General features: G+C 40.3%; 1 protein-coding gene across 1 annotated transcript; it reads left to right on the forward strand.

Annotated features, from left to right (window-relative positions):
• On the forward strand, positions 1-2,608 carry LOC109215923. The gene is made up of 3 exons (XM_019380044.1): positions 1-990; positions 1,228-1,455; positions 1,619-2,608. Exons 1-3 carry the CDS (start codon positions 1-3, stop codon positions 2,606-2,608), a joined length of 2,208 nt encoding a protein of 735 aa, XP_019235589.1.
• Positions 2,609-17,356: the final 14,748 nt, after the last annotated feature.

Here is a 17,356-nt window from a genome sequence, read left to right on the forward strand (position 1 = left end):
ATGGGATTGAACGAGAGCTATGGTAACATTCGAAGTAATGTCTTGGCAAAAAGGCATGTAATTATAGTGAATGAAGCCTATGCAATAGTTACACAAGAAGAAAGTCAAAGGACCCTAGGAGTCACAGATACATTGAAAGATCCTCTTACAATGCTGGCTGGAAAAGGTTATGAGTTTAAGCCTAAAAGGATAGGATTAATCTGTGATCACTGTGGTTACAAAGGACATTTAAAGGAAAACTGCTACAAGATAGTGGGATATCCACCAGATTTCAAAAGCAAGAAGAAAGGGCAAAACTCAAGAGGCAAAACTTATGTGAACAGTGCAACTAGTGAAGAGAAGCATGTGCCAATGATCCCCACACAAGGAAATTTCTTCACTGAGGAGCAATACAAACAACTGGTAAATTTGTTGCAGAAGACTACCACAGATGAGTGTTGCACTAATACTGCAGGTATCTTTACTTTAATGTCAAATGCAGGTGTTAGTGATCAAGATTGGATAGTGAATTCAGGTGCTACTCACCATGTGACACATTGTAAGAATGCCTTAAATAACCTTAGAAAGGCAGATCATAGAGCAGATGGAGTACAGTTGCCTACAGGCAGTAGAGCAGAAATTACACATACAGGAGATGCAGTAGTTTTAGGGAATAAAACTATTGAGGGAGTATTGTATGTGCCAGACTTCAAATTCAACATATTGTCAGTGTCTAAGCTCACTAGGAAATTATGTTGCTCAGTTGGATTTTATCCTGATTTTTGTATATTTCAGGGTCTTTACAATGGCAAGGTGATGGGGATTGGTAGAGAAAATAATGGGTTGTACCTAATAAGAGAAAATTTGTCAATAGCAGCAATCAGTTTCTTGAAGGAGCATGGAGAAACAACACTACGGCGTCTAAGGCTTGGTCATGCATCAACCAAGGCAATGCAGCATATTTCAGAACTGAAGAATAAGATACAGACAGGTAGAGGAAACAACTGTGAAGTATGTCCCTTAGCAAGACAGTGTCGATTACAATTTCCAACTAGTAGCACTAGATCAAGTAGTTGTTTTCAACTCGTACACATGGATGTTTAGGGACCTCATAAGGTACCTAAATATGACAGAAAGCTTTATTTTATCACAACAGTATATGATTACAGCAGGTTTACTTGGGTATGCCTAATACAGTCTAAATGTGAAGTAGTTACTGTGATTAAAAACTTTCTTGCAATGATAAAGACTCAATTTGAAGCTACTGTGAAGATTGTTAGATCAGATAATGGTACAGAGTTTTTCAACTCTCAGTGCAATACTTTATTTGATTCTCTGGGAATTATACACCAAAGTAGTTGTCCATACACCCCACAACAAAATGGGATGGTTGAACGAAAGCATAGGCATATACTGGAGGTTGCAAGAGCCTTGAAATTTCAAAGCTCAATTCCTAAGAGATTTTGGGGTGACTGTGTAAGAACAGCAGTGTATTTGATAAATAAGCTGCCTACTAGTATCTTGCAAGGAAAATCTCCTTATGAATTGTTGTTTAGAAAGCCAGCTAAAATAGATCACTTAAGGGTGTTTGGTTGCTTATGTTATGCAAGTAACTTACCTAAGGGTGATATGTTTGCAGCTAGAGCTAAGAAGGCTGTTCTCATTGGATACACAGAAGGGTTATAGGTTATATGATTTAGAGAATAGAAGCATCTTTGTTAGCAGAGATGTGGTCTTTAAGGAGCAGAGTTTTCCTTTTGAGAAAGATGTTGATTCAGACTGTACAGAGGGTTTATTTGCTTCACAACCTCCAGTTGTGGAAGAAACTAGACATCAACCACAAGCTCCTATGATTACAACTCCACCTCAGAGCATACAAGTGCCAGTTAATGCAAATGGCACCATAGAGGTAGAGACTGCTGATATGGATTTGGTCACAGACCATGCAGAATGTAGTGATAATCATGAAGCTTCAGATAATCTGGATCCAGCCATAGTTCATGTAGAGTCTGATATGCACCATGAGATCCCAGCAGATGATGCAGCAAATGAGAATCTCTTTCCTATCATCTTGGAACCAGAAGTTGAGACAAGCATAGAAGAGGCAGGATCAGAAGATGTACACTCACAGTCACCATCTATAGAGGGACAGACTAGGAAATCTAATCGACAAGGAAAGGGAAGGCCTCCTGTATGGCTTAAGGATTACATCACTAAGGCCAAGACACATACAAATACTATTCTATCTCCTGCTTACCAGTCATTCCTCAATGTTTTTTCAGTTTTAACTGAACCACAATCCTTCAAGGAAGCTGCACATGATCCAAGGTGGATAGAAGCCATAGATCAAGAAATTAGAGCGCTTGAAGAAAACCATACATGGGAAAGGGGTTATTTACCAAAAGGAAAGAAACATATTGGTTCTAAATGGGTGTTTAAGATCAAGTATAAGTCATCTGGTGAGATTGACAAGTTTAAGGCACGGCTGGTAGCTAAAGGATACACACAACAAGAAGGGCTAGACTATCATGAGACTTTTTCACCAGTTTCCAAAAATGGTAACTGCGAGAACTGTCTTAAGCATAGTAGCCTCAAAAGGATGGATCCTCTATCAAATAGATGTCAATAATGCATTCCTCCAAGGGGATCTTTATGAAGAAGTTTACATGGTTTTGCCACAGGGTTTCAAACAACAGGGGAAGAACAAAGTCTGCAGATTGTTGAAGTCACTCTATGGGCTGAAACAGGCTTCAAGACAATGGAATATTAAACTTACAGATGCCTTAGTGGGAGCAGGGTATCAACAGAGTGCATATGATCATTCTCTATTCACCAAACAGACATCACACGACATTGTGATTATATTGGTGTATGTTGATGATCTCTTGATTACAGGCAGTAATATTTCCTTAGTAGAAAAGGCCAAAAACACATTGCATAACAGCTTTAAGGTAAAGGATTTGGGTGAACTCAGATATTTTTTTGGGGATTGAGGTGATGAGATCAGATCAAGGAATATTGTCGAACTAACAAAAATATGCACTGGAGTTAATCTCTTCCACAGGCTTGGCTGCTGCTAAACCAGCATCTACCCCTATTGAGTTAAATCAGAAATTGACCACTACAGAGTATGACAAACATGTTGGGCACAATGGTGATGAAGAGTTGCAAGATGTGGGGAGCTATCAAAGACTAGTAGGGCAGTTACTCTATTTAACCATTACACGACCTGATATTTGTTTTGCTGTGCAAGTTCATAGCCAATTCATGCAGCATCCCAAACAATCACACTTAACTGCAGCACTTCGAGTGGTTAGGTATATTAGGGGTCACCTGGTCTTGGCATTTTCCTCAAAAAGGTCCTATCACCCACCTTTCTGCCTTCTGTGATTCAGACTGGGCAGCTTACCCAAACACACGAAGGTCGATCACTGAATATGATGTTAAGCTTGGGGATTCCTTGTTGTCATGGAAGTCAAAGAAGAAGCAGACAGTGAGTCTGTGATGACCCGGCCCGTCGTCACGTGACTCACCTCCCCGATTTCCCCATTTTCTGCTTCCTTATCTTTTACTATAAGAGTCTTGAGTGAATGAGTCGATTTGGATTGGTTTTGGATGGAAATGAGACACATAGTCTCTTTAAGGAAGGTTTGCCTTGGAAAAGTCAATCGGATGTTGACTTATGAGTTAGAGGGCTCGGATGTGATTTCCGGTGATTCGGTTAGCTTCGGGGGATGATTTGTGACTTAGGAGCGTGATCGAAATTGGTTTCGGAGGTCCGGTGTAGAATTAGGCTTGAATTGGCGAAGTTAGTATTTTGGCGAATTCCGGTTGTTAGGTGAGATTTTGATCCGAGGGTTGGAAAGGGATTCCGAGAGTTGCCATAGCTTCTTTAGGAGATTTTGGATATGTGTGCAAAATTTCAGATCATTCGGAGGTGTTTTGGTAGGGTTTTTGATCAAATGCGTAATTCGAAAGTTTTGGAAGAACCTAGGCTTGAATCCGATGTAATTTGAGGGTTTTGGTGTTAATTATGGTATTTTGATGATTAGAGCAAGTTTGAATGATGTTTTAATATGGATTGGCACTTTGGGTTGAGGTCCCGGGGGCCTCGGGGTGATTTTTATAGCCATCGGGATGAAATTTGGACTTATGAGATTGCTGGTATGCCTGGTTTCCGGTATCTCCGCATCTGCGGAAGAGGAACCGCAGATGCGGTTGTGCAGGTGCGGAAGAAAGAGCGCAAAAGCGGTCATTGGCCTGGATGGAAGGATCCGCAGATGCGGTAGGTAAGCCGCATCTGCGAGGCCGCAGATGTGGTAAAATAGTCGCAGGTGGGTAAAGATGAGGCATTGGTGCTTCCGCAAAAGCGGCCAAGTATCCGCAGAAGCGGGGTCCGCATATGCGGATAGGGGACCGCAGAAGCGGTCGTTGGTTTAATGAAAATCCGCAGAAGTGGAATTTTAACCGCAGAAGCCGTAGCCGCAAATGCGGTAAAGGAACCGCAGATGCGGAAATCACTGTTCTCATAAGGGTTTTAAAGCTTATTTTGTTCCGCGAGCTTAAGTCCATTTCCACCTTTTTTGATCGACCTTGAGAGCTCTTGGACGGAATTTGAAGGGGATTTCGACTAGGTGTGATTGGAGGTGAGTTCCTTGGCCTAAATACATGAATTAATGGTAGAATTTGCATTGAAATTTGTGGAAATTCATCAAAAGAGGGTGAAGCTAGGGCTTGAGAATTTGGTATTTCAAAGTGGAATTTGAGGGGTCAAATGGACTCCGATTTTTGTAATTTTGATATGTATAGACTCGTGGCGAGATAAGGAATCCGGTGATGTTAATTTTCTGATTTTTCGAGAAGTGGGCCCGGGGCTCGGGTTTTGTCAACTTCGTGAATTTCGATGTTTTTTGAGTCTTTTCGATTGGGTTATATTCCCTTAGCGTATTGTAACGTATTCGTTGTGGTTTTGGCCAGATTCGACGCGCGAGGAGGTTGATTTGCGAGATAACGGCATAGCGGGTTAGGACTTTGGCCGGCTTGAGGTGAGTAATGGTTATAAATGATGTCCTGAGGGTTTGAAACCCCGGATTTGCACAACGTAGTGCTATGTTGAGGTGAGACACACGTTGCATGTCGATCGTGGGGTCCATTACTGCTGGGGATTTGGACTTGGTCCATCCCGATTGATGATCCTACTGTATTTTTGACTGAGGCTTAATTAATATCATTACAGTTTGGGCTAGTAGCCATGTTTGGGGCCTGGTGCCGACCTGTAGAACCCATAGGGGCATTTGTACTGATTGACCTCACTTTACTTGTTAAAAATCACATCCTCAATCATGTTTCTAACTGTTTAATAAAATATGAACTGGCTTTGAAATGGCTAAACCAAAATGAGAGTAATATGAGGGCTGAAATCCCTATCTTATCTTAGTATGCCCGAGGGGCGAAGTTTATATTGACTGAGAGGGGTTGAGAACCCAATAGTGAGGATGACTGATATATTATATGGATCGGGTTGTACGCCACAACAGTAAACTTATATGGATCGGGCTGCACGCCGCAGCAGTATAGTATGTGGATCGGGCTGCACGCCGCAGCAGTATAGCGCTTGGGCTGTAGGAGTCCCTCCGGAGTCTGCACACCCCCAGTGAGCGCAGTCGACTATTATTATTGGATCGGGCTGCACGCCGCAGCAGTATATATATATATATATATTATGGATCGGGCTGCACGCCGCAGCAGTATATTTACACGATCGGGCTGCACGCCGCAGTGTTATACTATGATTTCGGTTATTGTGAGAAACAAATGAGTTGAGTACTAGCTTAAAGGATTTTCCTGGCTTCTTCATTTCCTTGCTGTTTAAATGTTCTTACTGCTTTGATATAGAACTGCTTAGTGCTCTTTACGAGATTTCTTTCCGTCAGTCATTATTTATTGCTATTACTCACTGAGTCGGAGTACTCACATTACTCCCTGCACCATGTGTGCAAATACAGGTATTCCGGAGGCGTAGATTGAGTTGTCTCTGCTGTTCAGATCTCACCGGAGTCATGGAGGTAGCTGCATGGCGTCCGCAGACCCGATTTCTCCCTCTATCCTCTTTACTTTCAGTATTTTAGACTATCTTTTGTTTAGACTGTTTCTCAGACTTGTATTAGAGGCTCTTGACTCATGACACCGGATCGGTGGGCTTGTAGTGATGTTATTACGTTCTTTTCGCGCATTGTATCCACTGTATCAGAATTGTGTTTATGTTAATTTGGTATTTAAACTCTGTTAATTGGTAACGAACTCTATGTGAGGAATTGAGAGTGCTGGAATGGTCGGGCTTGCCTAGCATTGTGTTGGGCGCCATCACGACCGGGGTTGGGGTCGTGACAGAGTCGTAGCTCAGCTAAAGCTGGATATAGAAGCCTTGTTGCAGTACAGCTGAAGTTACTTGGCTTGTTGGATTGCTGCAAGAATTGAGTATTGAGATACATCAGCCTGTTGATGTCTATTGTGATAGTAAAACTGCACTTCAAATAGCAGCAAATCCTATTTTTCATGAACGAACAAAGCACATCGAGATAGATTGTCACTTTGTTCGAGAAAAAATTAAGGCTGTCCTGCTTGCTCCTCATCACATCTCGACCAAACTTCAGTTGGCTGATCTCATGACAAAGGGACTTGGTGTTGCTCAACCTTCCTTCCTTCTTTCCAAGCTTGGCGTGTTCAATGCTTTCCACCCTCCAGCTTGAGGGGGAGTCTTAGCATATGAGGGTCAAAGTGTACATAATAAGACTAGGGGTGTGCAAGTTAGCTAAAAGGGAAAATTAGTTTGTTATGTTAGTTAATTGACAGTTGTACATGTGTTGTCATCTAAGTAGTGGAGAAGCTGTATATACAGCCTTGTATGTAACGAGAGAAAATAGAATTTCAGAATACAATTTAATTTTCTCTTCTTCCTTCTCAATTCTCTCTCACAACTGAACAGTTGTCCTTGGAGTAAAGAGCCTAGAAGTATTTATTATATTTCTAAAGAACAAACTAAGGTTAATATGATCAATTTTATTATTAATTAATACTAAAAGATGGATTCCTTAATATGTGTGAAAATAACCAAAAAAATCAATTAAAGTGGATCGGAATGAGTATTAAACTTCAAATTTTTTGCGTAAATGCTCGACGCTAAATTTCTACCACTTCTTTCTGTGCTATCAGTAGGAGTGCTTCTGTTGACAAATTTGATTCTAGGAAATTACCCGATGAAATGTATCTCTTGGCGCTGTTTGTGGCTTAAAATGATACAAGGGTGTGAATTCTTTGTTTTTATATCTGTTATTTTGTATTCTTTTGGACTATTAACTATTTTTCGTGTGTATTAAATGAAAGTAAATTATACTTGGTATCTGTTGAAGTACGCTTTTGTATTTTTTTCCCCTTGCATATGCTGGTTTAATTTAGTATCCATAGATTACGACTATAATAATATGTTTTCGGGTTAATTTTTTTCCTTGATCGTTTTTGGAGATTAAAAAAGAAAGATAAGTATGATCTCCTTATGTTTTTCATTTATTTGTTCACGTGAAGGAAAAAGATGTCAAAATAATCATTGGTATTAATTAGTATATTTATGAATGAAAATATATACTAATTAAAATAAGTTAATGAAAAAGTTACAGATTTTAAAAAAAAAAAAAGGCCAACTCTCATGATTTTCAAAGGTAATAATTGGATCAAATACCTTGATTAATAATATGTATATATCTTTATCAATTGTTAGATAATTTTTATTTCCTAATTATAAAGCTCAATAAGATGGTTGTAGGTGGAGCGGAATATAGGGATGTATAAGAGTTTCTTCATTTATTGAGTTATTAAATAGAATCAAATTATTATTATTATTATTATTTTACTTACATTTCTGTCTTTAACTTATATTATCTATTTCTCAAACATAATTTTAATATTATAATATTATTTATGTGTTTATTTAAAAAGAAATTTTACACTTATTGAGTTGTGGTACATGCACTATACGTTTGGATTAAATCTATATCTATTTTTATATTATATTAAAAATAGGAACCCAAAAACGTAAAAGTTAAATTATTAAAATTCCACTAATTTACATAAAATATCTTACTTATTAAAAAAAACTTGAAAAATTCAAAATTATGAGTTGTGACCGTTGGCACAATTTAGAACCAAATAGATGGTCATTGGCAAATATATAACACGTGTTGCAACTTTGTCAAGGATGTCATAGCATTATAAAAAGTCACACATGCCATTTCCCCGAAGGCACCGATTGGAAACGATATTTAGTTTTGAAAGAGGCATTTCTGTTACCATATCATTTTCTAGGTAAGGACAACTCAAATTTCACCCATGAAAAAAACGAAAATGGCTTTCACTTGTGATCGGGTCCAAGCCTACACTACTATTGAGTAGCGAGGATGGTCGACGCAGTTTTACCCAATAAGGTCGGGATCGAATCCACAGGGAGTTAATTTATTTGGAGTTAGATTTATATTCGAGTCTAGATGTGTATTTTTCTCTTAATTACACTTCCACACATGGTTGGTTTGTTTTCTACTTCTACTATAGCATGCAATAGTTAAAACTAAGTACAATATTTTTTATGTTGATTTTTAAGGGTTTAAAAGGACTAGGGCAGTGACTTCCACCTAGGTGGATATCTAACAGGTAGCAAGAATCTAGGGCAATCATGTGATTAATTGGGGTCGTAGTATAACTATCACACCCAGATACTCACTCTAAACCTCTCGGTAGTTTGAGTGATTTTGCCCGACTTGGCTTTCTCAAGTCCAAATGGGTATTCATGCAATACAAGTGATGTTAGTTCAAGTCGGGTATTACTATCTCTAGGTTTAACCCTTTAATTTGGGCTATCAATTTCTTGAGCTCACCCCAATTCCTTGTTAGCCTAATTTTCTTAGACTTAGTCCCTCTTTCTCAAGTAGAGACTAAGTTATAAAGGCATGAATCAGTGTTTGCAACCACTAATTCCATAGCTCTAGCAAGAACTAGGCTAAATACTACTAACACATACACATTCAAGCCCTAAAATTCAAGACCCATCAAATACCCATACTAGGGTTGAGTCACAACCCTAGCTATGGGTTAAGCTATTCATGGAAATAGCAGAAATCAAAGATGAAATATAGATAAAATCCATAATACTAGATTAAAAGATGAAAAGCTAATGTTAACAGATGAATCTAATAAAAAATTGCCCAAAATAGAATATACAGCCGTCTCACGTGCTCAGCAAAAGCAAAACTTAACCTAAAAATGTGAAAAAGATCTACTTATACTAAGCTAAAATTTCCGGACAAAAATACCCCTGCGGAGGTTTTGTGGCCGCGTAATTCTTACCGCAGCCGCACTCTTGCTTTCACGGCCGCATGACCGCGGTCCGCTTTTTCATCATCTGGATCTAGGCTGAGATTTGTTTCGCGGGCCGCATACTTTCCATCGCGGCCGCGTAGTGGATGTTTGCAGCCGCATAATTCCACCGCGGACCGCACTCATTATTTTTGCTTGAAATGTTACTTCTCTGAATCTCATCCACCGCGGTCCGCATAATTCCAACCGCAGCCGCGGTGAGACTTTTCCTGCCGCACATTTTTGGCGCGGACCTCGCTCAACAATTGGCCTTGAAGTGTACTCCCTAATTCTTCACCTCGCGGACCGTGTATTTGTGATCGCAGCCGCGTTGTGGATTCCACTGCCGCACAATATTTGTGCGGTCCGCGGTTCAGGTCTCCTGGCCCAGTCTTGGTTTTTGTTCCCAGATTTGACTCCTTTGTGAGCTGATTATGCCTCTTTTGGCTCATTTTGATCAGTTCCTGCAAGCAAGCATATTACATTAATTTTCGGAAATACCTTCACGCATTTTAAGCCAAAAACGCAAGTAAAAGAGAGCAAATAATAGGTTAAAATCCTCACTTATCAAGTCCCCCCAAATTTAAGCGTTTGCTTGTCCTCAAGCAAATAAGATAATTCCCACCTCCACTAAAATAAAATAGAAAGATATTTCAGCTTCCCTAATATAAATCAAACATGCATCAATTGGGACTAACAATTACCCTCAACATAAATGAATTATCAACAACACACAACCTTTAGAGTACCATAGTTATAATGGGACACAAGAGCATCAAGAGTTGACTTAACTCACCAAAGGAGTTCGCTCTACTACGTAGGTCATTATGGAACCCAAACTCATCCTCCTCTACTCTTCATAAGCAAATCTCACTTTAGATTGTAGCACTCAGAACAAAGATTGTGAAGAAGTACGCTCATCTCTCTCAAGGGAATGTCACAAGTCCAGCTCTAAGTACCATAAGTTTGCCCCTTATGTAAATCACCACTAATGTAAGCTCACTCAACTCGAAATCATATAGGGCTTTTGCGGGAATGTAATGAAGGCTTTTGCATCAAGGTAGGACTTATTTGCATATGATGGTTTTATCTTTTCTTAAGCACTCCATTTTCTCATTTCGGCTCATACTTTCTTGACTCTTTGAGTCATTTTCTTCTTCCTTAGGGAAACTAAAGAGACACACTATCACTCTTTCTTGCTCATGACGATCATTTTTCACCTTTTCTAATTCCATGCCTTTCATCATTGTTTTCTTTGAATCCCTTCACTTTTCTATCTTATTCACTTTCTTGTTGGCATATTTCTTTTTGGCTTTTCTTTCTTTTCTTTTGTCTTCCCTTTTCTTCATTTGTACCTTTTATCACTTTCACATTCTTCGTCTCTCCCCCAAACTTACGCTTTTGCCAATTGTGAATGCTAAGAAAAGATCGGTTGCCAAGAGAGGGTCATTATAGAACGGATAAAGGCTTGTATCGTGGTTATTGAAAGAAAAAGGGCTTCGGCTCAAAGGGGTTGACTAGGGACATCATATTGGTAGGCTGCGGAAGCTTTCAAGTTTCAAATTAGATCAAGGAGAGCCTACAATCATTTTTGAAGTCGAGCTACACTTAGAATTTCGCCTAGACAAATATTCAGGGCAAGTTCTTGACTTGTTGGCACGAAACTTGGACTTGAAATTCAATACCTCACCTCACAAGCTATTGGATAGTTAAAAAGACCAGAGTCGAGGGCCCACAACAACACTAGCTAAGATTGAGCATCACAAATGGCTCCAAGAAACCACTCGATGATTGTTTAGTCAACACAAGAGTCTAAAGGTCACAACTAGAACTATTATTTACCAGTCAACTTGTTTCTAACCATAAGGTTGAAGGTAAATGTGCTAGGCCCAAGTGAAGCCTGCTTGAGAAACTTTTATTCATTACTACAATTTTCATCAAAACATAAAGAAAAAAGACTCAATCCCTTAAGAAGGTTGTCACGCCATCCATCATCGGGAAGGGCCACCCTGTTCACACAACATCTACCTTTGGAAAGAACCGTGGCATTAAGAAAACTAAAGGCTTATTGTCCACATAAAATATAAAAAGAAGCTAACAACTTAAAAAGAAACTACTAAAGGAAATAAGAAGCTATGAAGTAACTACGAAAATCAAACTGAATATATACAAGCTTGAAGTAAAGTGAATATTTACATAAAGGCGAAATACATAAAGGGCCCCTTTAAGTTGTCCACAACGGTCACTTGAACACCTCAACTACCCAAATATCCAACTAGACACTTTACCGAATATATATGTGTGTCATTTGGACACCTTTGTTCAACATATCACATGCGTGAAATGCAATCTTTGGTTACATGGTAAATGAACCAATAAGATAATAACACGTGTAATGCTGAATTAAAATGATAAACAATAATTTAAAAAGAAATTCAATAAACTAAAAAAATAAAAGAAAAACCCAAAACCCAACTTCTGCCCACGCCTCCACCTTCGAACACTGCTCCGCCGCTGTATTTCTTTGTCGGCGACTAATCAATCCCACCACCTTCCCTGTTCCCAATTCTCCCTTTCCAAACCCACCTTTCACTTCATCACTGACCCATGACCCATTCCGTTTTCACTATACTTGCACCAGTTTAAACCCTTTCATCCGATCCTGTAAGAATCAAGAAGAACAATTGCTCAATCTTTATCGTCTGAGCTTGTCAAACAACTGGACACCGAATCTCTCTCCATTCCGGAAAGACTCCATCTTTCTTTCTCCCACCGAACTTTAACGCCTTCCCTGATCCTTACCACACTCAATCTTTCCCCAGATGCTGGCAGAACTGTTCTAGGGTTTTTCAAATGGGTTAAATCCAAAGAAAGTTTCAAACTTGATGATGAAGTTGTGTCTTTCTTTGTGGATTATTTTGGGAGGAGAAAGGATTTTAAAACTGCAAATGATGTGCTTACTGATGGCCAAGGGGTAATGGTATGATTATTCTAAGGATTTTGCCGAACAGAATTCTGATGATTTTCTAACTTTAATTATGCTGGGACTTCCTTTTAATGGTGAAGTGTGGCGTTGAGATTAGTGGGTTAAGGTGGAGAAGATAGTGGAAGAAAATTTTGGAGAAGAAGGGGAGCATAAGTGGGCTCCACCAGTTAAATTAAAAAAAAAGAAATAAACACAATTTTTAAAGGCTTCACTTGCTGCAAGGCGAGTGTAGTACACACATTTTGCCATGTCACTTTGAAGGGTTTAAGAGACACATTAAAACATAGCTTGAGGTGTCTACTTGATAAATAGGTCTGTTGAGGTGTTCAAATGACCGTTGTGGACAACTTGGAGGGGCCATTTATGTATTTCACCTTACATAAATGAAAATGAATATATACATCAAATGGTAAAAATATATACATACCAAATGTGAAAGTAACGAATATATACATACCAAAAGTAAAATAAAGAGAAGTAAAGATAAAGAAAAACAGTCTCATAGTTATTACATACCAACGTTATCAAATTATCACCAAATCAAAATAGACCACCCCTCAAATAAATAATAGCATTGTCCTCAATGCTAATATCAAAATAAGATCAGGGAGAGGGGTAGAGAGTAAAGAAAACTCCCCATGTGGTCTGCATCGGGTCAGATACATAAGTAGGGTCCTCGGACTGCATAGGATCAGCAGCTCCCTCCGGGTCCTCTAACTGTATCTCCAAATCCTATGATTGGGGAACTACGGGGTTGCGGAGCATCTGGATCATCTCCTCAGCACTATGTGTAGTGGCAGTCGGCTTCTCGGACTGGCTAGCTGCCGACGCCTCATGTTCTGCTGCCTGTGCTGCTGGGACTTGCTCCTCCATAAGCAAATCCAGTAGGATGTCTCCAGCAGAAGTAAACCTCTCTACCTCCTTCTTCAGCTGCTCCACTGACTTCTTTGAGGCCCGAGTCTTCTTCATCTTCTTCATTTGCTCGCCCAGATCCTTGATAGCCTTACCCTGCGTATCCAAAGTCTTCAGGATCGTCTTCTGGTTGTCCAGGAGATTCTTCTGGTTGTCCAAAAGCTCCTTCAATGAATCCTCCACTGAAGGAGGTACCTAAAGTTGTGTTGGGGCTGACTATGCTGCTACTGCACTGGATAAGACAGACAGCTTTGATGTAGCTGCCTACATCCAGTTGTTGATGCTGGATAATATTTGAGAAACCCGTAGTGCAGTCTGAGGGTAAGTGGAAGATGAGGGCACAGATAATGGCACCTCTGTTTTAAAAGGCAGAATTCAGACTCGCCCGGGACTCGCCCCGGGGCGGAGCACTCGTAAAACGCCCCTGGGCTTATGTGTGGGGCTTAGTTCCGTGAGACTTGTGCCTCGGCCATCGGGGCTTACGCCCCGGACACGCCCAACGCCCAGCGCACTGGGCTCGCCTAATAGAACTTTATGCAATTGTATGTAACTAACGTTGTAAATTTTCAAATTTTCTTAATAAATCGTTGACTGCTCAAAATTACTTTTTTCCTAAGTATAAATTATTAAGTTGGGAGTATTGTCAGATTAAAATAAAAAATTATTGCACGTTATCCACTAAGACTGCTATGATAGTTAATTTTAAATAAATCTTTCATTTAAAAGTATTTATTTATTAGCTATTGTTATGTCTTTACTGTATAATAGTCCATAATTTTTGTTATAATTATTTTTCTATTTTTTTCACATTTACGAGATACAATACTTATTAATTTAATAGCTCAGTATTAGCTAGCAACAATGTACAAATATTTAGTTATCATGGTATTGTATGGTGAATTATGTGTCACTTTATTAACTTGTTGAGTATATGAGAATCATATTTAAATTGTGAATTATATTTTTATAAAAATTCTCTTTCAAATAGAAAGCATATTAAATAAAAAGAGTATTTTAAGAAAAATATCAAATTATAATATTGAAATTCTTTCAAGATTCATGACTCCTTAAGAGATACATATAAGATTTCGTATCGAATACATTACTTTTGATGTTTGAGTTGTAACGACATTGCAACTATTCGCATATTATGATATATGTCATACTTTTTGTATTACTCATAGTTGAATTATAATTTATTAATATTTTAAATATATTATTTTTTATAACTCTGTGATTTTAATATAATTATTTTATATTTTATATTATTTTAAAATTCATGAAATTAGTAAAATTTAAAGATCTGTGGGACTTACGCCCCATGTCTCAGGGCTTACGCCTCGCCTCGTCAGAGGTAAAACGCCTCGCCTCACGCCCCCGCCTTTTAGAACATTGAATGGCACTATGACAGATGGCCCAGATGAAGGAGGAGGCATGGCAGCTGAAGATCCCCCTGTTGTGGAAGGCTCTGACCCGGTGGCCACTATCCTTGGCTCTTTAGACTGGCCAGTGGAGATAGCAGCTTTACCCAACGCTTTAGGGTTGTTCGGTCCTTGGAGGCTATACCAGGAGAAGGGCTTTTTAGGTTTGCCTTTGTGTCATAATGCTTCTTCTCAACTCCTTGGTCCTCAAAATACATGGTGAGGAAGTTGGGGTAGGGGTAGGATCTTTCTTCCTTTCCAACTGCCTTGGTGATGTGGTAGTACATGAGGTTCCCCACGTTGATAGGATACCCCACCATGATGGAGGCTATCAAGATTGCCCAAGAGAGTGGGAGGACATTGTCATGCTGACACGGGTCCAGCCGGCTGCACAAAAATGTAGACCACCATTTGGCTTCAAAGCTGAGGGTGTTTCTGTATATTGGGACTCCAGCTGTGAGCCATGCCGATGTCGTCCCTGGGGCTAATATCTCCGCCAACCATGGACGGGCTGCTTCATCAAGTTCCAGCTTTTCCAAGTATTGCACGACTTCCACATCCTCAAAACTGGCATATTCATTCAATGTGTAGCCATCAAACTGGATCTTCAAGTTTCGGACCTTTGTCATAGTGATGTCCTTTCTGATGTGGGCAACGTTTGCATAGAACTCTTTGACAAGATATTCATTTGCATCCAGTACTTTGTTGGTGAAGAATTTCCACCCTTTTCTCTCCTCAAACTGCCTCTTGACATTTGGATTGTGGGGAAGGAGGTCTCTCTCTATGAACTCTCTCTCAAGAGCGACCTTTGGGGCCACCATTCTCGGAACTTCAGATAAGCTATTTCGCTCACAAATCTATCAGCCCACACCTCGGGCTTTCTAGACCTGGTCAACCCCCCAACATTGGTGTCACCCCCTCTCCCGTCATCCAGGACCTCGTCATCATCAACAGTAATAGGGGCAGCAGGTGAGGCCGAAGTTGTAGCAGGTGGGGAAGATGGTGCCGAAGCCTCACTACCTTCCTCTGAGCCATCAGACGACTCAGACGAAGAGGTAGGTTCATCAACTACATGGAATTTCCCCTAAAATTGTGAGGGGACATGTGTTGGCACAGAGTCTCCTTCCGAAGCTTCCTGGGAAGGGACATACTCACTGGTGTCTGAATGGTCCGCTGCTCTATCTGCAACTTTGATGGAGGCTCTTAATTTGCCAATCGACTTTTGCACTGCTAGGGGTATCTTAGTCTTTCCTTTACCCCTGCCTCAGGAGGGTTCTACCCTCCCTTTAGATGTATCACCTCTGCCTCCTGAAATATAGTTAGAAAAAGGGCTTCAAGCATGTGTTAAACAAAATACAGATGAAATGCAACACTACTTCTCACAACAGGGCACCGTGGACCACGTAAAAGTGAGCGCGGCCGCGAAATGCCCATCGCGGACCGCGGAAAAATGAACGGGCCACGAAGAGGTCAGATTCAGACTACTGACTCTTTGATCTTGGACTAACGCGAACCGCAAAAAGTTGGATGCGGCCGCGAATGATCAATCACGGACCGCAAAAAAGTGAACGCGACCGGGAAAGCAACTAATAGATTCTCTGAAGTTCAAAGGCGCGGACCGCGAGAACATAAACGCTACCGCGAAGGACCAACCGCGGACCGCATAAAATTGACTGTGGCCGCGAACTTATATCAATACTCAGTAAGCAAAATATAGGGTATTGCGGACTCCGAAAAATTGAACGCGGCCGCATACCCTACCGCGGTCCGCAAAAAATTGACCGCTGCCGCGAAATTCAAGAGAGACTGGTACTGACAAACATTTTAGCCTAGGGTTTTCACTAATTACTTAAGAATTGTAGAAATTGATCATGCAAAGTTCACCCCATCCCCCATTAGGCATACAAACACTACCCACGTGTATTTGAGCAACAATTAAGCATTAATTAGAGGTTATGGCATGTATCTACCCCTAACTAAAAAGAAAAACTAAAACAAAGAGAAAAGAAAAGAAAAAGATAAAATCATATCATGGAATTGAGCATACCAGTTGTAAAATTGCAGTAGGAAATGAACTCTTGATGTGAATGAGATGAAAATTGTGAGCTAGAAGAGATGAACAGTGCTTTTAGACACTGTGGGACCCACCGCCTTACCTGAGCGCAGTTGCAAAATTTTATCGCGGTCCGCACTCGTTACCTTTTTGTAGAGCTGCTTCAAACACAATGTTGCGGTACGCAAAATATTGATCGCGGCCGCCAAATTACCGCGGTCCGCAAAAGTGTGAACGCGGGCGTGAAACATGAAGGGACTTTGACAGGCCAACTTCAGAGAGTTGGCATTTTCCGAAAACCAACTTCGCGGTCCGCATCAAAGTTGTGCGGCCGTGAAGTGCTTACGCGGTCCGCGAAATTTTGGGCGCAGTCCGCGAACTTTTGTCACTTAGCCAACTTTCTCCCTTGTCAATTTCCTGCACTGCACATCCAATTCCTACACACACTTCACAACCAGTTAGTTCAACACAATGGCTATTCTAAGAAGAAAATCAAAAGAAAAAAAACACATGGGTTGCCTCCCAAGAAGCGCCTGACTTAACGTCGCGGCACGACGCATGAGACCATTAGTCACTTGAGATGAATCAATGCCATAACGTGGC

Source organism: Nicotiana attenuata, unplaced genomic scaffold (assembly GCF_001879085.1).
Source record: "Nicotiana attenuata strain UT unplaced genomic scaffold, NIATTr2, whole genome shotgun sequence".
NCBI lineage: Eukaryota > Viridiplantae > Streptophyta > Magnoliopsida > Solanales > Solanaceae > Nicotiana > Nicotiana attenuata.